Source organism: Carassius carassius, chromosome 45 (assembly GCF_963082965.1).
Source record: "Carassius carassius chromosome 45, fCarCar2.1, whole genome shotgun sequence".
Lineage (NCBI taxonomy): Eukaryota > Metazoa > Chordata > Actinopteri > Cypriniformes > Cyprinidae > Carassius > Carassius carassius.
In genome coordinates, this window is record NC_081799.1 from 27,018,562 (window position 1) to 27,044,617 (window position 26,056).

Below are 26,056 nucleotides of genomic sequence, written 5' to 3' on the forward strand. Positions count from 1 at the left end.
GGACGTGAAGCCCGCTGTGGGACTGAACTGAACTGAAGGGTCACGTTATGAAGCATCTGATCTGGAGCTCAGCATGTGCTTCCCGTTATCCTAATGAAGTAACTGAGCCTCTACAGTCAGAGAAAGAGCGCATCTAAACGCTTCTCCAGACGAGAAACAAAACCCACATTCACGACAGCCTCCGACTGAACCTCAAGCTCTGAGATCTTTCATCACGCTCACGTGGAGTCAGACCTGATCTCATCACTGTCCCGTCTGAAAATACCAAAGCAAGACTGAGTTACAAAGGAAAAGAACAAAGTCATACAATCATTATTTGGTCTCACTTCTCTTACAGTTCACAAGAAGCATGTTCTGGAACTACATTCTCATAGTGTTAGGAAGGAGAAACCATACTTTGTACAGAACTTGTAAAATGCTTTTAAAACACCACCCATCAGTCAAAGATTTCTGTCTTAGACTTCTATCATCTGTCCATGAAGAGAGGAGTGTGTGGGTCTGATGATCATCCAGATGTGTGTGTGATCCTCTGCTGTCCGAACCACAGAACACACACATCTGTCTCCCGCAGAAGTCTGAGTTCATTCTTCATCTCATTCTGGCCTCATGAACACGATTCTTCTTTACTGTTTCAAAACACAATAAAAGAAGAGTAGTAATTCACTTTATTAGTTAATATTTGACTTCATGTCCTGATCAATTTTGTCTAAGACACCATGTAATTAATGTTAACGAATAGAAAGTCTGATCGTGAATGTCCTTTACTGCACAATCCTCCAGATCTGGATGGAAGAGAAGACGGATTGCTGTGTAGTTTTGCACACATCTCTCAAACACAAACCAGGGAATGACTTTGCTGTTTCAGGAGGGAGAAAGTGAAAGTGAAGCGCTGCAGGCGGTCTCTCGCTGTCTGTCTCTCTCACAAAGACTCACACACGATGGCAGAAGCAAGTATTCCAGTGGATCAGGATGAGTTCATGTGTCCGGTGTGTCTGGATCTGCTGAAGGATCCAGTGAGCGTTCCCTGTGGACACGGTTACTGTAAGAGCTGTATTTCAGGTCACTGGGTTCAGGAGGATCAGAAGAGAGTCTACAGCTGTCCTCAGTGCAGACAGACCTTCAGTCCAAGATCTGCTTTATCTACCAATGTGCTGCTGGCTGAAATGGTGAAGAAACTGAAGAAGACCAGACTCCAAACCGCTGACTGTTCCTCTGGAGCTGGAGATGTGCAGTGTGACGTCAGTACTGGGAAGAAACTCAAAGCTGTCAAGTCCTGTCTGGTGTGTGTGAACTCTTACTGTCACAATCACCTCCAACAACATGAGAGCTTCTTCAGAAGCAAGAAACACAAACTGACCGAAGCCACTGGACGACTGCAGGAGATGATCTGCACTAAACATGAAGAACCGCTGAAGCTCTACTGCAGAACCGACCAGTGCTGCATTTGTTATCTGTGTTTGATGGATGAACACAAGAACCATGAAACTGTGACGACGGAAGCAGAGAGGACAGAGAAACAGGTACGAGCTCAATCACATTACACATCAGAATATGACTGATGGAGCAGTGTTCAGTGCTGCACTGGGAGTAAATCATTCATATAAACAACCACGAACAAAAGTGTTTGTAATTTATTGCACAAATAAATACTCAAGATGAAGTCTGAAGTGCTGAGAAAGCATGTGATTTAGATGAAATAGACTTCAGACACTGCAGTGATTGTTTACATTTACCATAGAATAATGGCTATATATTGATAACTATAGTTAATAATTTCCTCATACTATCTGCAATTTGTATGATAATTATGATGATGATTATTATTATTGTATTCATATTTATTTTTTATTTAACTCTAAACTCCAAATTTAGTGGAGATAAGTAATGTAAACAAATGTATTTCCCCTGTGTTTGCGCATATATACATACATATTTATATGCATATATATTTTACATTAGGTTTCTGTTTGTGTTTAAAGGGCTTTTTGTTTGCATTTCCTTGTTTTCCGGTTCTCTTCCTGTTTTCTTTGTTCTAGTTTACACTTTGTTGTTGTAGTAACATATTTTCATCACTTGTGTCTCTTAGTTTGATGTCTGATGTCTTTAAGCTGGTAAAGCTGGTCCATGTTTTTGGATCTTCTTTGTTTTGTTTGTGAATAAAAGTAAACAGCTGCATTTCATTTTTTACTGGTTTGTATTACATTGCTGCTGTGTTTATGAATTGTGACAGAGGATTCGGAAAGAGACACAAGTAAAGTATCAGCAGAGAATCTCCTTATGAGTCTCATAAGGTGAGTCTGGAGAAGAAGAGAAGTTTGTCTCCGTCTCAGTTCAGACTCACTGAAGCTGAATCACTGTGTGTCCTATAGCGCTCTGCACAGACAGCAGTGGAGGACAGTGAGAGGATCTTTACTGAGCTCATACGCTCTGGTATGAGAAGCCATTCTGAGCTGATACGACTGATCAGAGATCAGGAAAAGACTGCAGTGAGTCGAGCTGAAGGACGACTGGAGCGACTGGAGCAGGAGATCAATGATCTGAGGAGGAGAGACGCTGAGCTGGAGCAGCTTTCACACACACAGGATCACATCCAGTTCCTGCAGGTAACACAGATCCCCACACAGTGTGTCCGGAAAACCTTCATTTCTTTTTTATGTGCCTGTTTGTATGTGTGTGTGTGTGTGTGTGTGTGTGTGTGTGTGTGTGTATATGTATGTGTGTGTGTGTGTGTGTGTTTAAATAATTAAAAAAAAACTTTTGTTGTCCCTGAACATTTTGTTATTTAAATATCTGAACATGCAATATGCCAAAAGAAAGAACAGAGCCTCTTCTAAATATATATATATATATTGCAGCTCAATGCATGATTTTTTAATCAACACTTGATTGTGGGTACATTTCATAAGAGTCGATCGCTTCCATCAGCTGTGTATGGTTCTGAAATTACTCATTAGAGTGCATGATGGAACAAATCACACAAGATTTGAAATAGAAAAAAACAAGTTGTGTGACACTTCATCTACAGCGATATCGTTGACTTGATTGCAAATAAATGCACAGACACTATTTAACTGAACAGAGATGACATCACTGAATTCAATGATGAACTGCCTTTAACTATCATTTTTGCATTATTGACACTGTTTTCCTAATGAATGTTGTTCAGTTGCTTTGACGCAATGTATTTTGTTTAAAGCGCTATATAAATAAAGGTGACTTGACTTGACTTGAGTTGTGTGTTTTTGTCCTGCAGAGTTTCTCCATCTCTCCTGAATCCACAGAACAGCTCATCACCATCAGCTCTCACCTCTCTTTCAGTCATGTGGAGAAATCAGTCTCTAAGCTGAAAGAGAAACTAGAGGAATTCTGCAAAGAAGAGATTGAACAGATATCTGGCAGAGGTAATGAGTCATATCACACAGAAGGAACAATTAAATACAGTATGGAAGAAATCATGTTTCACATGAGAATCACATTAATGATTTGTTTTTATGTTCACAGTAACATACAGTGAAATTATTCCCCTCAAAGCACTGAAGACCAGGCCAGAGGTCCTGCAGTGTAAGACACTATGAGACACACACTAAAATTACTTTATGATTTTCATTTTGAAAAACTACATGAAATAAGTCTTGTTTATTTTATCTTCATCAGATTGCAGGTTTCTGACTCTGGATCCAAACACAGCAAATAAACGCCTCCGTCTGTCTGAAGAAGACAGAGCAGCTACGTACACCGATACAGATCAGCCGTATCCTGATCATCCAGACAGATTTGATAGTTATTGTCAGGTGTTGTGTAGAGAGAGTGTGTGTGGACGCTGTTACTGGGAGCTGCAGTGGAGTGGAGATGAAGTGGAGATATCTGTGTCATATAAGAGCATCAGCAGGAAGAGACAGAGTAAAGAGTCTGAGTTTGGATGTAATGATCTGTCCTGGAGTTTGTGCTGCACTTCCTCCAGTTACTCATTCTGGCACAATAACATAAAGACTGATCTCCCTCTAGAGTCCATCAGCAGCAGAATAGGAGTGTATGATGATGATGATGATGATGATGACAAGAGAACAGAAGTGTATGATGATGATGATGATATCAGGAGAACAGAAGTGTATGATGATGATGACAGGAGAATAGAAGTGTATGATGATGATGATGATGATGTCAGGAGAACAGAAGTGTATGATGATGATGATGATGTCAGGAGAACAGAAGTGTATGATGATGATGATGATGTCAGGAGAACAGAAGTGTATGATGATGATGATGATGTCAGGAGAACAGAAGTGTATGATGATGATGATGATGTCAGGAGAACAGAAGTGTATGATGATGATGATGATGTCAGGAGAACAGAAGTGTATGATGATGATGTCAGGAGAACAGAAGTGTATGATGATGATGATGATGTCAGGAGAACAGAAGTGTATGATGATGATGATGATGATGTCAGGAGAACAGAAGTGTATGATGATGATGATGATGATGTCAGGAGAACAGAAGTGTATGATGATGATGACAGGAGAATAGAAGTGTATGATGATGATGATGATGTCAGGAGAACAGAAGTGTATGATGATGATGATGATGTCAGGAGAACAGAAGTGTATGATGATGATGATGATGTCAGGAGAATAGAAGTGTATGATGATGATGATGATGTCAGGAGAACAGAAGTGTATGATGATGATGATGATGTCAGGAGAATAGAAGTGTATGATGATGATGATGATGATGTCAGGAGAACAGAAGTGTATGATGATGATGATGATGTCAGGAGAACAGAAGTGTATGATGATGATGATGATGTCAGGAGAACAGAAGTGTATGATGATGATGATGATGTCAGGAGAACAGAAGTGTATGATGATGATGATGATGATGTCAGGAGAACAGAAGTGTATGATGATGATGACAGGAGAATAGAAGTGTATGATGATGATGATGATGTCAGGAGAACAGAAGTGTATGATGATGATGATGATGTCAGGAGAACAGAAGTGTATGATGATGATGATGATGTCAGGAGAACAGAAGTGTATGATGATGATGACAGGAGAATAGAAGTGTATGATGATGATGATGTCAGGAGAACAGAAGTGTATGATGATGATGATGATGTCAGGAGAACAGAAGTGTATGATGATGATGACAGGAGAATAGAAGTGTATGATGATGATGATGATGTCAGGAGAATAGAAGTGTATGATGATGATGATGATGTCAGGAGAACAGAAGTGTATGATGATGATGATGATGTCAGGAGAACAGAAGTGTATGATGATGATGATGATGTCAGGAGAATAGAAGTGTATGATGATGATGATGATGATGATGTCAGGAGAACAGAAGTGTATGATGATGATGATGATGATGTCAGGAGAATAGAAGTGTATGATGATGATGATGATGTCAGGAGAACAGAAGTGTATGATGATGATGATGATGTCAGGAGAACAGAAGTGTATGATGATGATGATGATGTCAGGAGAATAGGAGTGTATGATGATGATGATGATGTCAGGAGAACAGAAGTGTATGATGATGATGATGATGTCAGGAGAACAGAAGTGTATGATGATGATGATGATGTCAGGAGAACAGAAGTGTATGATGATGATGTCAGGAGAATAGAAGTGTATGATGATGATGATGATGTCAGGAGAACAGAAGTGTATGATGATGATGTCAGGAGAATAGAAGTGTATGATGATGATGATGATGTCAGGAGAACAGAAGTGTATGATGATGATGATTTCAGGAGAACAGAAGTGTATGATGATGATGATGATGTCAGGAGAATAGAAGTGTATGATGATGATGATGATGTCAGGAGAACAGAAGTGTATGATGATGATGATGATGTCAGGAGAACAGAAGTGTATGATGATGATGATGATGTCAGGAGAATAGAAGTGTATGATGATGATGATGATGATGTCAGGAGAACAGAAGTGTATGATGATGATGATGATGTCAGGAGAACAGAAGTGTATGATGATGATGATGATGATGTCTGGAGAACAGAAGTGTATGATGATGATGATGATGTCAGGAGAATAGGAGTGTTTGTGGATCACAGCGCAGGAACTCTGTCCTTCTACAGCGTCGCTGACACAATGAGCCTCATCCACACAGTCCAGACCACATTCACTCAGCCGCTCTATCCTGGGTTTAGTGTTTATTCTGAATCATCAGTGAAACTATGTGATCTAACAGCAGAGATAGATACCTGAGTCTGTGACAGGCACTCGAGTCACCAAAAAACACAACTTGACTTGGACCTCTGAAGATCTGACTCAAGACTTTACTTAGATTTGAAGACAGACTTTAAAAACACAGTTCATTTGTGTCATCATCCCAGTCTTGTTTAAGGACTTTTAAGCTGGAGTGTTCACTTGACAGAAAGGTTTAAAGGTTTTAAAAAACATAATAAGCATATTTCTAGTATACTCCTCAGGCTTGCACAATATCATCAACTCACTCATCAGAATCTTCGGTAAACAGTTGTTTGAACCGGCTCATTCGGTTCTTTTTGAGTTAGACGAGCTACTTCAGCTGTGCATCCTGCATCATCAACCCAGAACTAAAGTTCAGTTCACAGTGTGTTCCAAACAGGATATAACGCCCTCTGAAGGGCACTTCGGAGTGTAAACAGTCATGGCCACCATATTGAAGGGTCGTTCCAAACCGAAATGCTCAAAACTTTTCGGAAAGAAGGATTTCAAAGAGTACAACTGATCGACTCTTCAGGCTCCCATGATCCTTTGTGCTATTCTCTCTGTGATGACGGCACCTCCCTGTGGGCACGTGATGATGATGCAGAAGGGCACTTCAAGAAAGAGTTTGGTCCTCTACACCCTTCAACCCTTGGAAGCTCTCACTCAGGAGGGCATAGGGATGATCCCTTCTGAATGGAACACAGGGTATGTTTGTGAGCCCCACCTCCATATCCGGTCTCCATTAGGACCCCAAGAGATCCCATTGGCTCATATTACTTTTAATAGTAACTCTCTTTAACACCTTATTACAATTCCTACAAAATCATGTTATGATATATGCTGTTTTAACGACATTATTATGACCATTAATCTCTGTATTAGTTGGCTTATGTACTAGCATATAGCATACATATACCTGATTAGCCTGATAACTTCGTATATACAGGAATTTGCACTTATCATACTCTACATGTATGTACTATGTGTTAAATTAAGGTAAACGTCCAAAGTTTTATTTTAGAAATAAAACTAATTAATGATGTTCAATTATTCACTTAATAGGGTATTATTAGTTTAATTTATTAATTAGCAGGAAATCAAGTGTAAGAGATTATGTTTAATTTCACCTCTACGCACAGCTTGGGCTCTGGAACCACACTCCTCGAGAGAGGATGGACTCTTCACCACTCTGGAGTTGCCCATGGTGAGAGGCGGCGGGCGGGTGTGGGTTTGCTAATAGCCCCCCAGCTCAGCTGCCATGTGTTGGAGTTTACCCCGGTGAACGTGAGGGTCGCTTCCCTGCGCCTTCGGGTCGGGGATAGGTCTCTCACTGTCGTTTGTGCCTACGGGCCGAACGGCAGTGCAGAGTACCCGGCCTTCTTGGAGTCTCTGGGAGGGGTGCTGGAAAGTGCTCCGACTGGGGACTCCGTCGTTTTACTGGGGGACTTCAACGCCCACGTGGGCAACGACAGTGACACCTGGAGGGGCGTGATTGGGAGGAACGGCCCCCCGATCTGAACCCGAGCGGTGTTCAGTTATTGGACTTCTGTGCTAGTTACAGCTTGTCCATAACGAACACCATGTTCAAGCATAAGGGTGTCCATCAGTACACGTGGCACCAGGACACCCTAGGCCGTAGGTCGATGATCGACTTTGTGGTCGTTTCATCCGACCTCCGGCTGTATGTCTTGGACACTCGGGTGAAGAGAGGGGCGGAGCTGTCAACCGATCACCACCTGGTGGTGAGTTGGATCCGATGGCGGGGGAGGAAGCTGGACAGACTCGGCAGACCCAAACGTACTGTGAGGGTCTGCTGGGAACGTTTGGCCGTGTCTCCTGTCAGAGAGATCTTCAACTCCCACCTCCGGCAGAGCTTCGACCGGATCCCGAGGGAGACTGGAGATATTGAGTCCGAGTGGACCATGTTCTCCACCTCCATTGTCGAAGCGGCCGCTCGGAGCTCTGGCCGTATGGTTTCCGGAGCCTGTCGAGGTGGCAATCCCCGAACCCGGTGGTGGACACCGGAAGTAAGGGATGCCGTCAAGCTGAAGAAGGAGTCCTATCAGGCCTGGTTGGCTTGTGGGACTCCTGAGGCAGCTGACAGGTACCGGCAGGCCAAGCGGACTACAGCCCGGGTGGTTGTGGAGGCAAAAACTCGGGCCTGGGAGGAGTTCGGTGAGGCCATGGAGAAGGACTATCGGTCAGCCTCGAAGAGATTCTGGCAAACCGTCCGGCGCCTCAGGAGAGGGAAGCAGTGCCCTACCAACGCTGTTTACAGTAGAGGTGGGGAGCTGTTGACCTCAACTGGGGATGTCGTTGGACGGTGGAAGGAATACTTCGAGGATCTCCTCAATCCCGCTGTCACGTCTTCCATTGAGGAAGCAGAGGCTGAGGGCTCAGATGTGGACTCGTCCATCACCCAAGCTGAAGTCACCAAGGTAGTCAAGAAACTCCTCGGTGGCAAGGCACCGGGGGTGGATGAGATCCACCCTGAGTACCTCAAGTCTCTGGATGTTGTGGGGCTGTCTTGGCTGACACGCCTCTGCAGCATCGCGTGGCAGTCGGGGACGGTGCCTCTGGGATGGCAGACCGGGGTGGTGGTCCCTCTTTTTAAGAAGGGGGACCGGAGGGTGTGTTCCAACTACAGGGGGATCACACTTCTCAGCCTCCCTGGGAAAGTCTATGCCAGGGTACTGGAGAGGAGAATCCGGCCGATAGTAGAACCTCGGATTCAGGAGGAACAGTGTGGTTTTCGTCCAGGCCGTGGAACACTGGACAAGCTCTATACCCTCTACAGGGTGCTGGAGGGTTCATGGGAGTTTGCCCAACCAGTCCACATGTGCTTTGTGGATTTGGAGAAGGCATTCGACTGTGTCCCTCGCGGCGGCCTGTGGAGGGTGCTCCAGGAGTATGGGGTCCGGGGCCCTTTGCTAAGGGCTATCCGGTCCCTGTACGACCGGAGCAGGAGCTTGGTTCGTATTGCCAGCAGTAAGTCAGACTTGTTTCCGGTGCATGTTGGACTCCGGCAGGGCTGCCCTTTGTCGCCGGTTCTGTTCATGATTTTTATGGACAGAATTTCTAGGCGCAGCCAGGGGCCGGAGGGGGTCAGGTTTGGTGACAACACGATTTCGTCTCTGCTCTTTGCGGATGATGTTGTCGTGTTGGCCTCATCAAGCCAGGACCTTCAGCATGCACTGGGACGGTTTGCAGCCGAGTGTGAAGCGGCTGGGATGAGAATCAGCACCTCCAAATCCGAGGCCATGGTCCTCAGTCGGAAAAGGGTGGCTTGCCCACTTCAGGTTGGTGGAGAGTTCCTGCCTCAAGTGGAGGAGTTTAAGTATCTTGGGGTCTTGTTCACGAGTGAGGGAAGGATGGAACGGGAGAGTTTAAACCTTTGTTATGTTCTATTATGAATAAAATATTGGCTCTTGTGATTTGAAATTCCTTGTTTTCATTTTATTCAAATTTAAGGTCACAACATTTCCGGAATTCGGGTATACACATATAAGAACACTCACACTCACACACACACACACACACACACACACACACACACACACACACACACACACACACACACACGCACGCACGCATGCACGCACGCACGCACGCAATTACACACACACACACTCACACACACACACACACACAGATACAAACACACACACACACACACAAACACACACTCACACACAGGATCAGTGTGTATCAGACTAGCGTGTTCAGACAGAGAGGAAGCTCATCATGTTAATACGATGTATTGATGCTCTTTAGCTCTCTCCCACTGAACCAATAACCTCTATGCAGCATTTTTTCATTATATATAATGAATACATATTTCAAATATATATATATATAAAATATTACAAAACATATATGCTTTAAGAAGCAATATTCTCAAATCCAATTGCTGAATTCAGATTGAAACAAGACGGGATATTGCACAAAAAAAGACATTTACATACAGATTTCATTAAGTATTGCAACAGCTCTGGGACATGTGCTGTTTTTCAGTCTGTTTGTTTTAGCTTTTATTGTCCTGTACCGCCGACCTGAGGGTAATACAACCCGAATTCCGGAAAAGTTGGGACGTTTTTTAAATTTTAATAAAATGAAAACTAAAAGACTTTCAAATCACATGAGCCAATATTTTATTCACAATAGAACATAGATAACATAGCAAATGTTTAAACTGAGAAAGTTTACAATTTTATGCACAAAATGAGCTCATTTCAATTTTGATTTCTGCTACAGGTCTCAAAATAGTTGGGACGGGGCATGTTTACCATGGTGTAGCATCTCCTTTTCTTTTCAAAACAGTTTGAAGACGTCTGGGCATTGAGGCTATGAGTTGCTGGAGTTTTGCTGTTGGAATTTGGTCCCATTCTTGCCTTATATAGATTTCCAGCTGCTGAAGAGTTCGTGGTCATCTTTGACGTATTTTTCGTTTAATGATGCGCCAAATGTTCTCTATAGGTGAAAGATCTGGACTGCAGGCAGGCCAGGTTAGCACCCGGACTCTTCTACGACGAAGCCATGCTGTTGTTATAGCTGCAGTATGTGGTTTTGCATTGTCCTGCTGAAATAAACAAGGCCTTCCCTGAAATAGACGTTGTTTGGAGGGAAGCATATGTTGCTCTAAAACCTTTATATACCTTTCAGCATTCACAGAGCCTTCCAAAACATGCAAGCTGCCCATACCGTATGCACTTATGCACCCCCATACCATCAGAGATGCTGGCTTTTGAACTGAACGCTGATAACATGCTGGAAGGTCTCCCTCCTCTTTAGCCCGGAGGACACGGCGTCCGTGATTTCCATCAAGAATGTCAAATTTGGACTCGTCTGACCATAAAACACTATTCCACTTTGAAATAGTCCATTTTAAATGAGCCTTGGCCCACAGGACACGACGACGCTTCTGGACCATGTTCACATATGGCTTCCTTTTTGCATGATAGAGCTTTAGTTGGCATCTGCTGATGGCACGGCGGATTGTGTTTACCGACAGTGGTTTCTGAAAGTATTCCTGGGCCCATTTAGTAATGTCATTGACACAATCATGCCGATGAGTGATGCAGTGTCATCTGAGAGCCCGAAGACCACGGGCATCCAATAAAGGTCTCCGGCCTTGTCCCTTACGCACAGAGATTTCTCCAGTTTCTCTGAATCTTTTGATAATGTTATGCACTGTAGATGATGAGATTTGGAAAGCCTTTGCAATTTGACGTTGAGGAACATTGTTTTTAAAGTTTTCCACAATGTTTTTACGCAGTCTTTCACAGATTGGAGAGCCTCTGCCCATCTTTACTTCTAAGAGACTCTGCTTCTCTAAGACAAAGCTTTTATAGCTAATCATGTTACAGACCTGATATCAATTAACTTAATTAATCACTAGATGTTCTCCCAGCTGAATCTTTTCAAAACTGCTTGCTTTTTTAGCCATTTGTTGCCCCCGTGCCAACTTTTTTGAGACCTGTAGCAGGCATTCAATTTTAAATGAGCTAATTAAGTGGATAAAAGTGTAAAATTTCTCAGTTTAAACATTTGCTACGTTATCTATGTTCTATTGTGAATAAAATATTGGCTCATGTGATTTGAAATTCCTTTAGTTTTCATTTTATTAAAATTTAAAAACGTCCCAACTTTTCCAGAATTCGGGTTGTAGTTCAAACAGACGGTGTGCTGGATGGAATGAGTCTTTTAAATGCTGCAAGCCTTTCTAACGCAGCGGAGCTCACAGCCGATGATCTTCTGTGCTGTATGAACAATTCTCTGAAGTGCTGTCTTTTCCTGGGTATTGTAGCTAGCAATCCACACTGAAATGCAGGACGTCAATACACTTTCAACTGAACTTCTATAGGAGGACACCAGCAGTTCTTTATCTAGAGCATTTTTTTTCAGGACTGTGCCTTCTTGGTCAGCATGTTGGTGTTTGTTTTCCAGGTTAGATTGCTATCCAAATGTAGGCTCAGAAATTTTAAGGAACAGAGACCCTTTCTACATAGTCCCAATTAATATATATATGGGCTGAGGATCCGATCTATTCCTCCTAAAGTCCACAATTATTTCCTTTGATTTATGGTGTTTAAAACCAAGTTGTTACCGCTGCACCATGATGACAAAGACCCCAAAAAAGGCATTTGTCTCACAAATGTAAAACACTGGTACGTATTTGTATGAACTGGATTCAATGTTTGTCAAAGGTTATGCGATTTGAAGAAAAGATGAAGATTCAATTCAATTCAGTTCAAGTTTACTTGTATAGCGCTTTTTATGATACAAATCATTGCAAAGCAACTTTACAGAAAATTATGTTTCTACAATATTTAGTAGTACTGTAGCTTATAAGTGGTGACTGTCAGTTCATGTGCATATGACAGGATTTTTCAGAAAAATGAATACAATATGTAGTCAACGATCAACGCTATTAACAGCAATTTCAGGTTCTGGTCATATAATTAAAATATCATCAAAAAGTTTATTTATTTCACTAATTCAAAAAGTGAAACTTGTATATTATATTCATTCATTACACACAGACTGATATATTTCAGATGTTTATTTCTTTTAATTTTGTATTTATAACTGACAACTAAGGAAAATCCCAAATTCAGTCTCTCAGAAAATTAGAATATAACTTAAGACCAATACAAAGAAAGGATTTTTAGAAATCTTGGCTGACTGAAAAGTATGAAGATGAAAAGTATGAGTATGTACAGCATTCAGTACTTAGTTGTGGCTCCTTTTGCCTGAATGACTGCAGCAATGCGGCGTGGCATGGAGTCGATCAGTCTGTGGCACTGCTCAGGTGTTATGAGAGCCCAGGTCGCTCTGATAGTAGCCTTCAGCTCTTCTGCATTCTCGGGTCTTCCTCTTCACAATACCCCATAGATTGTCTATGGGGTTAAGATCAGGCGAGTTTGCTGGCCAATTAAGAACAGGGATACCATGGTCCTTAAACCAGGTACTGGTAGCTTTGGCACTGTGTGCAGGTGCCAAGTCCTGTTGGAAAATGAAATCTGCATCTCCATAAAGTTGGTCAGCAGCAGGAAGCATGAAGTGCTCTAAAACTTCCTGGTATACGGCTGTGTTGACCTTTGACCTCAGAAAACACAGTGGACCACCACCAGCAGATGACATGGCACCCCAAAACATCACTGACTGTGGAAACTTTACACTGGACCTCAAGCAACGTGGATTGTGTGCCTCTCCTCTCTTCCTCCAGACTCTGGGACCCGGATTTCCAAAGGAAATGCTAAATGTACTTTCATCAGAGAACATAACTGTGGTCCACTCAGCAGCAGTCCAGTCCTTTCTGAAGCGAGATGCTTCTGACGCTGTCTGTTGTTCAAGAGTGGCTTGACACAATGAATGCAACAGCTGAAACCCATGCCTTGCATACGTCTGTGTGTAGTGGTTCTTGAAGCACTGACTCCAGCTGCAGTCCACTCTTTGTGAATCTCCCCCACATTTTTGAATGGGTTTTGTTTCACAATCCTCTCCAGGGGGCGGTTATCCCTATAATAGAACTAGACTGAGAGACCATTTAAAGGCCTTTGCAGATGTTTTGAGTTGATTAGCTGATTAGAGTGTGGCACCAGGTGTCTTTTATGGGGGCAGCTGTGGCCTAATGGTTAGAGACTTGGACTAGTTACCAGAAGGTCGCTGGTTTAAGTCTCGGTGCTGGCAGGAGTTATAGGTGGAGGGTGAATGAACAGTGCTCTCTTCCACCCTCAATATCTATGACTGAAGTGCCTGAAGGCACTGAACCCCCAGCTGCTCCCCGGGCACTGGATCTATAGCTGCCCACTGCTCCGGGTGTGTGTTCACGGTGTGTGTGTGTGTGTTCAATTGCTCCGGGTGTGTGTTCACGGTGTGTGTGTGTTCACTGCTCTGGGTGTGTGTTCAAGATGTGTTCACTTCTCACTGCTGTGTGTGTGTGTACTTGGATTGGTTAAATTCAGATCACCAATTCTAAGTATGGGCTACCATACTTGGCAAATATCATGACTTTCACTTTCAATATTGAACCTTTTCACAATATTTTAATTTTCTGAGATACTGAGTTTGGGATTTTCCTTAGTTGTCAGTTATAATCATCAAAATTAAAAGAAATAAACATTTGAAATATATCAGTCTGTGTGTAATGAATGAATATAATATACAGGTTTCACTTTTTGAATGGAATTAGTGAAATAAATCAACTTTTTGATGATATTCTAATTATATGACCAGCACTTGTATTATGTGATTGTATAGTAAATAGCAATATTTGTTAGTTCTGTTGTTGATTCAGGGTTAGCATCATCTGAGGTCCTCTGAGGGTCAGCATCATCTCTTCTCATGTGTTCTGGATCCAGACTGGAGCTTGTGTAAATCCTAGTTACCACGGGATGAAGATCCAGCAGAAACAGAGAAACAAACAGAGACATCATTAGCGTAGCTGCTTTCCCAACAAAGTAAAATCAATCAGTTTAACCCAAGCTAAAGAATAAGAATGCACATTTGATCGGATACAACTGCAGTCACAAATAATGAGATGCATTATTCGAATGCTTGGCGAAAGAGATGTTTTTTAAATCTAGATTTAAACAGGGAGAGTGTGTCTGAACCCTGAACATTATCAGGAAGGCTATTCCAGAGTTTGGGAGCCAAATGTGAAAAGGCTCTACCACCTTTAGTGGACTTTTCTATCCTAGGAACTACCAAAAGTCCAGCGTTTTGTGACCTTAAGAAGCGTGATGGATTGTAACGTGGTAGAAGGCTAGTTAGGTACGCAGGAGCTAAACCATTTAGGGCCATATAGTTAAGTAATGATAATTTGTAACTGATACGGAACTTAATAGGTAGCCAGTGCAGAGACTGTAAAATTGGGGTAAGATGATCATATTTTCTTGACCTGGTAAGGACTCTAGCTGCTGCATTTTGGACTACCTGTAGCTTGTTTATTGACGAAGCAAGACAACCACCTAGAAGTGCATTACAATAGTCCAGTCTAGAGGTCATGATTGAATGCATGAACTAGCTTTTCTGCATCAGAAACAGATAACATGTTTCGTAGCTTGGCAATGTTTCTAAGATGGAAGAATGCGGTTTTTGTAACATGGGAAATATGATTTTCAAAAGACAAATTGCTGTCCAATATAACACCCAGATTTCTGACTGTAGAGGAAGTAACAGTACATCCGTCTAGTTGCAGATTGTAATCTACAAGATTCTGTGTGGTGTTTTTGGGTCCAATAATTAATATCTCTGTCTTATCCGAATTTAATTGGAGAAAATTATTTGTCATCCAATCTTTTACATTTTTAACACACTCTGTTAGCTTAGATAATTGGGACGTTTCATCTGGTCTCGTTGAGATATATAGCTGAGTATCATCAGCATAACAGTGGAAGCTAATCCCGTATTTTCTAATAATATTACCAAGGGGCAACATGTATATTGAAAATAGAAGGGGACCTAGGACGGATCCTTGTGGCACTCCATATTTTACTGATGATAAATGAGATGACTCCACATTTAAATAAACAAAATGGTAGCGATCGTACAGGTTTGAAATGGGTCTGTAATTTGCCAGTTAAATTCTGATAAAACAGAGATATTAATTATTGGACCAAAAAACAGTACACAGAATCTCTTGGATTACAATTTGCAACTAGACGGATGTACTGTTACTTCTTCTACAGTCAAAAATCTGGGTGTTATATTAGACAGCAACTTGTCTTTTGAAAATCATATTTCCCATGTTACAAAAACAGCATTCTTCCATCTTAGAAACATTGCCAAGCTACGAAACATGTTATCTGTTTCTGATGCAGAAAAGCTAGTTCATGCATTCATGACCTCTAGACTGGACTATTGTAATGCACATTAGTATTGTATTTTGACTTAAAAGAAAAAGTGGTGAATGTTATATTATTATGTTATATTACACACATATTATCATGGAAATGTTCAGTCTGTTTTTTTTTTTTAATTTCCACTTCACTTTTATCCAAGGAGACAGAACTATTTGCATTGCATTTATCAGTGGGACAATATTCATACAATACTACAACCTAGAAATAATTTAAAGGGGTCACTTGCAAGCCGCAGCAGCACAAATTATGTGTCCAGCAACATCTGATTTAAATATTATGCTAAATAACAGTGAGTGGTGGTTTCAGACTCTTTTAAGACTTTTCTGCCTGAAAGGCTATTGGCTTGAGGTTGAGTAATTCTTTGACAGGATAAAACAGTTCACAAATACCCAGTTCAATGAGCTGCGCATGCTTTTAATAATGCTGTTATCTGTGTTTTAAAGGTCAACTTTGCTTTAGATGTTTCACCTAATTCATACATAAATATAGACACAAATGTCAGTTGGTGATGTACAATAAAAGTATAGCACCGTAAATGATAGAATAGTGGAGAGAATAAAGCACTGATTGACACTGTTCAGATCTCTTCTGAAACTCTAAAGCAGGCTCTGTTCAGTGGATATAAGCAAACACTTTCATCCATGTATACCAGTGTTAATATAATGTTGTTTGTTAATATAATTTTTCTGATGTCAAATGAAATATGGCTTTGGTGAATTCACAGAGTAAGAGTCCAGCAAAAGCGCACCCGTGCCATAATGCCAGGACTGAGTGTGTTTCTCTCTAGTGGTTTAAACCAGACTAATACCAACTGTGCTTAAAATTTTTTTAAAAAAATTCTGAAACCTGCTTCATGCTCTTGCTTTCTAAATATGAACTTCTGCCTCCAAAGAGTTTCAAAGTTAGATTTACAGGTTCTGTTACGAGCCTTTGGCAAATTGGTGGTTCTTTGGAAGCTTTCTTGTGGTAAAGGGCTCACATTAGAAGCTGCCCTAATGCCAAAGTTCCTTTATGAAACTCTTCTAGATGTACAGCAGTAACACTTTAAACAAACAGAAGTACATTCACACCAAACTGCAATTACAAATTATCTGCTATTATCAACTTACAATAAGAGTTCATTTCCAGCAACACCTGCGGTGATTTAAGAGAAAGAGCATCATCATGATGAGAGCAGACCTCTGGAATCCAGCAGCGCTGACCCTGTGACCTCCAGTGACCCCCCGGTGACCCCGTGACCTCACACTGACAGAGCAAGCTCAAGTCCTTTAGTACAGTTACTTAAGCGATGGACAGGCATGCAGACTCTGAAGCGATGACAATGATTGGTCATATCATGTAAGACTTGTAATGAATTACAGCTCCACAAAAATGTGTCAAACATGGAGTTCTTTATTGACTGTAATTGTTTTTGGAAGAACTTTGTGGTTAATGATAGGCCCTTTATAAATATGTAGACAGGAGATAAACATGTTTGGCTAAAGAAACAGACACATCTTAAATCCCTAACCCTAATCAATGTCTAAGAATGACAAACATCTGGGATGGAAAAATTAAAAAAGACAATCTTTCATCAAATGTAGCAGTCCGTTATAAACCCCAACAAATGCCTTTTAGATGAATGTAATCACAAACAAAACCTGGACATAATCTAATCAGTCTAACTCTACCATGATATTGATGTGAGGGACACAGAATGAGAGAGAGACAAAGAAACGTTTAATGAACACAGCAGAAACATTAAGACAAGTTATGTGTTAAAACATGATAATCCCTATAATAACAGCAGGCATCATGAAGGGAATGTGACTCCATTACCATCCAGTGTGAACAGAAAGAGCTTCAGACACTCGTCAGTGTTGTTGTGTAAGGACAGCTTTGACTCGATGTGTGTCTGAGATCAGATGAAGAGCATCTAGAGATCGCTCCGTTCATCACAGCACACTTCTCCCCACACATTTACACCGCTTACAGTGATTCACTGCTGTTTAGAGAATCTAAATAAAAGTTCTGCAGCTTTAAGTTTTTTGTGAACTTAACAGTTTCTGAGCAAATTCTGGTAATTGATGCTGAGAACAGCTGACATATAAAGCCTTACATCTGTAAAATGCTTTAGCACTAGCACTCGTTAGCTTGTCATTAGCGTTTTCATTCGAACCTATCGCTGTTTTCTTTTCTCCTCTCCCTCGCTCCAGTTTTTCACAAGTTCATCAAACAACCACATTTCATCAAGCACGGTGAGTAATGGCTTCTCCCGTCATTGTTACTTGCACCTCTTGCCACATGTACAGTTTATCTATCTCTGTCGCTGATGAGGGATTCACATGTGATAAATGCTGGGAAATAGTTAGGCTGACAGAGAAGATTTCAGAATTAGAGACACGCATCCAAACTTTAATTGAGGACAGTAAGAATGTTAGGGCTCTAGATACGGCTTTGGATGCGTCTAGCTCAGGGATTCCTGTACATTGTTCGGTTCCGGAAACAGAGCCCCAGCAGCAGGGCAACTGGGTGACGGTGAGGCAGCGTAATCGTGGGTCAAAACACCGCTCTTCTGTTCCCATCAAAACATTAAACAGGTTCTCCCCACTCAGTGATGCACCCACTGAGAAACCTGATGAAAGTGCTCTAGTTATTGGTGATTCTATTGTACGGAACGTGAATATAGAGACACCAGCCACCATAGTCAAATGTTTACCGGGAGCCAGAGCGCCTGACATCTTGGCAAATTTAAAAGTGCTGGCTAATGCTAAACGTAAATACAGTAAGATTGTTATTCATGCCGGCGCTAATGATGTTCGACTTCGCCAGTCGGAGATCACTAAAAATAACATTAAAGAGGTGTGTGAACTTGCAAGTACGATGTCAGACACTGTAATATGCTCTGGTCCCCTCCCTGCTTACCGTGGTGATGAGATGCATAGCAGATTGTCATCACTCAATGACTGGATGTCTAAGTGGTGCCCACAGAATAACATAGGTTTCATAGACAATTGGACGAGCTTTTGGGGCAGACCTGACCTGTTGAAAAGAGATGGTCTTCATCCCTCCTGGTGAACTCTTCTCTCTAGAAATATGGCAAATAGTCTTAGTGTTTATACTTGACTAACTGGGGCCCAGGTCAGGAAGCAGACAGACTGGCTAAACCGACCGTCTGCTAGCTGCCTCCCGTCACAGAGGTCAGTTAATTCTCAGCACATAGAGACTTTTTCACCTAGATATCACACTATAGAGACTGTGTCTGTTCCCCGAACTAGAAAATACAAAAAACGTCCAAACCAAGTTAAGATTAACAATTTAATTGAGGTTCAACAAATAAAAAACAGATGCAATATGGATAAACAAATGATAAAGCTTGGCTTATTGAATATCAGATCCCTTTCTACAAAAACACTTTTTGTAAATAATATGATCACTGATCATAATATAGATGTACTCGGTTTGACAGAAACCTGGCTAAAACCTGATGATTACATTATTTTAAATAAGTACACCCCCCAAGATTACTGTTATAAACATGAGCCACGTCTAAAAGGCAAAGGTGGAGGTGTTGCTTCAATTTATAACAACGTTTTCTGGATTTCTCAGAGGGCAGGCTACAAGTATAACTCGTTTGAAGTAATGGTGCTTCATACAACATTATCCAGAGAAACAGATGTTAATGATAAATCCCCTGTTATGTTTGTACTGGCTGCTGAATACAGGCCACCAGGGCACCATACAGACTTTATTAAAGAGTTTGGTGATTTTACATCTGAGTTAGTTCTGGCTGCAGATAAAGTTTTAATAGTTGGTGATTTTAATATCCATGTTGATAATGAAAACGATGCATTGGGATCAGCATTTATAGACATTCTGAACTCTATTGGTGTTAGACAACACGTTTCAGGACCTACTCATTGTCGAAATCATACTCTAGATTTAATACTGTCACATGGAATTGATGTTGATGGTGTTGAAATTATTCAGCCAAGTGATGATATCTCAGATCATTATTTAGTTCTTTGCAAAATTCATATAGCCAAAATTGTAAATTCTACTTCTTGTTACAAGTATGGAAGAACCATCACTTCTAACACAAAAGACTGCTTTTTAAGTTATCTTCCTGATGTATCCAAATTCCTTAGCATATCCAAAACTTCAGAACTTGATGATGTAACAGAAACTATGGACTCTCTCTTTTCTAGCACTTTAAATAAAGTTGCTCCTTTACGCTTAAGGAAGGTTAAGGAAAACAGTTTGACACCATGGTATAATGAGCATACTCGCACCCTAAAGAGAGCAGCCCGAAAAATGGAGCGCAGCTGGAGGAAAACAAAACTAGAGGTATTTCGTATTGCTTGGCGGGAAAGTAACATATCCTACAGAAAAGCATTAAAAACTGCTAGATCTGATTACTTTTCTTCTCTTTTAGAAGAAAACAAACATAACCCCAGGTATTTATTCAATACAGTGGCTAAATTAACGAAAAATAAAGCCTGAACAAGTGTTGACATTTCCCAACATCACAGCAGTAATGACTTTATGAACTACTTTACTTCTAAGATCGATACTATTAGAGATAAAATTGCAACCATTCAGCCGTCAGCTACAGTATCACATCAGACAGTGCACTATAGACCCCCTGAGGAACAGTTCCACTCATTCTCTACTATAGGAGAGGAAGAATTGTATAAACTTGTTAAATCATCTAAACCAACAACATGTATGTTAGACCCTATACCATCTAAGCTCCTAAAAGAGGTGCTTCCAGAAGTCATAGATCCTCTTCTGACTATTATTAATTCCTCATTGTCATTAGGATATGTCCCCAAAACCTTCAAACTGGCTGTTATTAAGCCTCTCATCAAAAAACCACAACTTGACCCCAAAGAACTAGTTAATTATAGACCAATCTCGAATCTCCCTTTTCTTTCTGCAGTCACCCAGATCCAGTACGTATCCAGACCAGATGGTGGATCAGCACCTAGAAAGGACCTCTACATCCCTGAAAGACAGCGGAGACCAGGACAACTAGAGCCCCAGATACAGATCCCCTGTAAAGACCTTGTCTCAGAGGAGCACCAGGACAAGACCACAGGAAACAGATGATTCTTCTGCACAATCTGACTTTGCTGCAGCCTGGAATTGAACTACTGGTTTCGTCTGGTCAGAGGAGAACTGGCCCCCCAACTGAGCCTGGTTTCTCCCAAGGTTTTTTTCTCCATTCTGTCACCGATGGAGTTTCGGTTCCTTGCCGCTGTCGCCTCTGGCTTGCTTAGTTGGGGACACTTCATCTACAGCGATATCGTTGACTTGATTGCAAATAAATGCACAGACACTATTTAACTGAACAGAGATGACATAACTGAATCCAATGATGAACTGCCTTTAACTATCATCTTTGCATTATTGACACTGTTTTCCTAATGAATGTTGTTCAGTTGCTTTGACGCAATGTATTTTGTTTAAAGCGCTATATAAATAAAGGTGACTTTGACTTTGACTTTAAAACACATACACTGAGCCTACATGCTGTTTAGTGTGAAATGTAGGACCTACAGAAGGAACGCCAATGATGTTTTCTCCAGGAATGAGACTTAAAAAAATAAAAATAAAAAACAAACCCTGAACCTGAAGCTGCTGTGTGTGAATGTGTTCAGTGCATATGATAAAACCCAAGCCTTCCTTCATCATTTCACAGAGAAATAAAACAGCTTCACTAGACTTCTACATTCTGTGAGATCACATCAGTGCAGCAAGCAGGAGAAAAGCATTCATGTGCGCTCAGTATGATTTGATAACATAACAAATCTCATGTAAAACAATCCTCCAGAGATCAAGTCTGATGCAACAATAACTGCACTTTCTCACCCTAAACATAAAAAAGAGAATAGGAAGTGTATCCAGTGAGAGATTGATCGTTTATCACGTCTCTACGCAGTCCACACATGATTCATTAATACAGTGATGATTATTAATAAGCACAAAGACCTGTCACTTTAGAAGAGTCAGTGTTTGTGTCTGTGTGCTTCTGTAACTCAGCACAGTCACATGTGGAGCTCCAAGACTGGTCCTGACGTTTTCACAAACAAGTGAAAGTTGACTTTGAATCTGGCGGACATTTATGGAAATTATAAAAATAAAGAAAGCAAACAATCTAATGAAGCTCAGTGAGGAGATTGTAGGCCTTGTTTTCCTCCTCTGGGGCCTTCATTTCTCATTAATCCACCTTTTTTTCAGTCGTACTCTTCTGCTGGATCTTCTCTCTGTCCTCATCCTCCTCTCCCTCTGCTCCGGCCGTGAGCTGCGGCTGCTCTTCCTCCTCACCCTCCTCTTCCTCATCACTCTTCATCAGCTCCGTGTCATCGTCAGACTCAGCCGTGCAGATGCCGTAGCACATGAGACTGATGACGCCTAGCGGCAGACCGAAGAGAAAACAGCCGAGCAGCGGAGAGCTGCGGAACACTGACTGAGAGAGAGAGAGAGAGAGAGAGCATCAGAGTAACACACACACACACACACACACACACACACACCGACTGCAGACGAGAGAGAGAGAGAGAGAGAGAGAGAGAGCATCAGAGTAACGCACACACACACACACACACACCGACTGCAGACGAGAGAGAGAGAGAGAGCATCAGAGTAACACATACACACACACACACACACACACACCGACTGCAGACGAGAGAGAGAGAGAGAGAGAGAGAGAGCATCAGAGTAACGCACACACACACACACACACACACACACCGACTGCAGACGAGACAGAGAGAGAGAGAGAGCATCAGAGTAACACACACACACACACACACACACACCGACTGCAGACGAGAGAGAGCATCAGAGTAACGCACACACACACACACACACACACACACACACCGACTGCAGACGAGACAGAGAGAGAGAGCATCAGAGTAACGCACACACACACACACACACACACACACCGACTGCAGACGAGACAGAGAGAGAGAGCATCAGAGTAACGCACACACACACACACACACACACCGACTGCAGACGAGACAGAGAGAGAGAGCATCAGAGTAACGCACACACACACACACACACACACACACACACACCGACTGCAGACGAGACAGAGAGAGAGAGAGAGCATCAGAGTAACGCACATACACACACACACACACACACACACCGACTGCAGACGAGACAGAGAGAGAGCATCAGAGTAACGCACGCACACACACACACACACACACACACACACCGACTGCAGACGAGACAGAGAGAGAGAGCATCAGAGTAACGCACACACACACACACACACACACACACACACACACTGACTGCAGACGAGACAGAGAGAGAGCATCAGAGTAACGCACACACACACACACACACCGACTGCAGACGAGACAGAGAGAGAGCATCAGAGTAACACACACACACACACACACCGACTGCAGATGAGACAGAGAGAGAGAGAGAGCATCAGAGTAACGCACACACACACACACACACACACACACACACACACACACCGACTGCAGACGAGACAGAGAGAGAGCATCAGAGTAACGCACACACACACACACACACCGACTGCAGACGAGACAGAGAGAGAGCATCAGAGTAACACACACACACACACACACCGACTGCAGACGAGACAGAGAGAGAGAGCATCAGAGTAACGCACACACACACACACACACACACACACCGACTGCAGACGAGACAGAGAGAGAGAGAGCATCAGAGTAACACACACACACACCGACTGCAGACGAGACAGAGAGAGAGAGCATCAGAGTAACGCACACACACACACACACACACACACCGACTGCAGACGAGACAGAGAGAGAGAGAGAGAGAGCATCAGAGTAACGCACACACACACACACACACACACACACACACACACACACACACCGACTGCAGACGAGACAGAGAGAGAGCATCAGAGTAACACACACACACACACACACCGACTGCAGACGAGACAGAGAGAGAGCATCAGAGTAACACACACACACACACACACACACCGACTGCAGACGAGACAGAGAGAGAGAGCATCAGAGTAACGCACACACACACACACACCGACTGCAGACGAGACAGAGATAGAGAGAGAGCATCAGAGTAACGCACACACACACACACACACACACCGACTGCAGACGAGACAGAGAGAGAGAGAGAGCATCAGAGTAACACACACACACACACACACACACACACCGACTGCAGACGAGAGAGAGCATCAGAGTAACGCACACACACACACACACACACACACACACACCGACTGCAGACGAGACAGAGAGAGAGAGCATCAGAGTAACGCACACACACACACACACACACACACACACCGACTGCAGACGAGACAGAGAGAGAGAGCATCAGAGTAACGCACACACACACACACACACACACCGACTGCAGACGAGACAGAGAGAGAGAGCATCAGAGTAACGCACACACACACACACACACACACACACACCGACTGCAGACGAGACAGAGAGAGAGAGAGAGCATCAGAGTAACGCACATACACACACACACACACACACACACCGACTGCAGACGAGACAGAGAGAGAGCATCAGAGTAACGCACGCACACACACACACACACACACACACACACCGACTGCAGACGAGACAGAGAGAGAGAGCATCAGAGTAACGCACACACACACACACACACACACACACACACACTGACTGCAGACGAGACAGAGAGAGAGCATCAGAGTAACGCACACACACACACACACACCGACTGCAGACGAGACAGAGAGAGAGCATCAGAGTAACACACACACACACACACACCGACTGCAGACGAGACAGAGAGAGAGAGAGAGCATCAGAGTAACGCACACACACACACACACACACACACACACACACACACCGACTGCAGACGAGACAGAGAGAGAGCATCAGAGTAACGCACACACACACACACACACCGACTGCAGACGAGACAGAGAGAGAGCATCAGAGTAACACACACACACACACACACCGACTGCAGACGAGACAGAGAGAGAGAGCATCAGAGTAACGCACACACACACACACACACACACCGACTGCAGACGAGACAGAGAGAGAGAGCATCAGAGTAACACACACACACACCGACTGCAGACGAGACAGAGAGAGAGAGCATCAGAGTAACGCACACACACACACACACACACACACCGACTGCAGACGAGACAGAGAGAGAGAGAGAGAGAGCATCAGAGTAACGCACACACACACACACACACACACACACACACACACACACACACACACCGACTGCAGACGAGACAGAGAGAGAGCATCAGAGTAACACACACACACACACACACCGACTGCAGACGAGACAGAGAGAGAGCATCAGAGTAACACACACACACACACACACACACCGACTGCAGACGAGACAGAGAGAGAGAGCATCAGAGTAACGCACACACACACACACACCGACTGCAGACGAGACAGAGATAGAGAGAGAGCATCAGAGTAACGCACACACACACACACACACACACCGACTGCAGACGAGACAGAGAGAGAGAGCATCAGAGTAACACACACACACACCGACTGCAGACGAGACAGAGAGAGAGAGCATCAGAGTAACGCACACACACACACACCGACTGCAGACGAGACAGAGAGAGAGAGAGAGAGAGCATCAGAGTAACGCACACACACACACACACACACACACACACACACCGACTGCAGACGAGACAGAGAGAGAGCATCAGAGTAACACACACACACACACACACCGACTGCAGACGAGACAGAGAGAGAGCATCAGAGTAACACACACACACACACACACACACCGACTGCAGACGAGACAGAGAGAGAGAGCATCAGAGTAACGCACACACACACACACACCGACTGCAGACGAGACAGAGATAGAGAGAGAGCATCAGAGTAACACACACACACACACACACACACACACACACCGACTGCAGACGAG

General features: G+C 42.9%; 3 protein-coding genes across 3 annotated transcripts in view; 2 read left to right on the top strand and 1 right to left on the bottom strand.

Moving 5' to 3' along the window:
- The first annotated feature begins 905 nt into the window (after nucleotides 1–905).
- LOC132127494 (E3 ubiquitin-protein ligase TRIM47-like) lies at nucleotides 906–1,559 on the top strand. Its single transcript, XM_059539395.1, has one exon. The coding sequence runs from the start codon at nucleotides 939–941 to the stop codon at nucleotides 1,557–1,559; it is 621 nt and encodes a 206-aa protein (XP_059395378.1). The 5' UTR covers nucleotides 906–938.
- A 718-nt stretch (nucleotides 1,560–2,277) lies between these two features.
- Nucleotides 2,278–22,143, top strand: LOC132127496 (tripartite motif-containing protein 16-like protein). Its single transcript, XM_059539396.1, has 6 exons — nucleotides 2,278–2,281; nucleotides 2,374–2,603; nucleotides 3,254–3,401; nucleotides 3,502–3,561; nucleotides 3,655–4,065; nucleotides 22,109–22,143. Exons 1-6 carry the CDS (start codon nucleotides 2,278–2,280, stop codon nucleotides 22,141–22,143), a joined length of 888 nt encoding a protein of 295 aa, XP_059395379.1.
- The window catches only part of LOC132127320 (protein disulfide-isomerase TMX3-like), a 36,988-nt gene continuing 32,507 nt past the window's right edge, over nucleotides 21,576–26,056 (bottom strand). Inside the window, exon 16 of the mRNA XM_059539128.1 lies at nucleotides 21,576–22,535. Within this exon, the coding sequence (XP_059395111.1) occupies nucleotides 22,287–22,535 (249 nt within the window). The 3' untranslated portion in view covers nucleotides 21,576–22,286. The remainder of the gene's footprint in view (nucleotides 22,536–26,056) is intronic.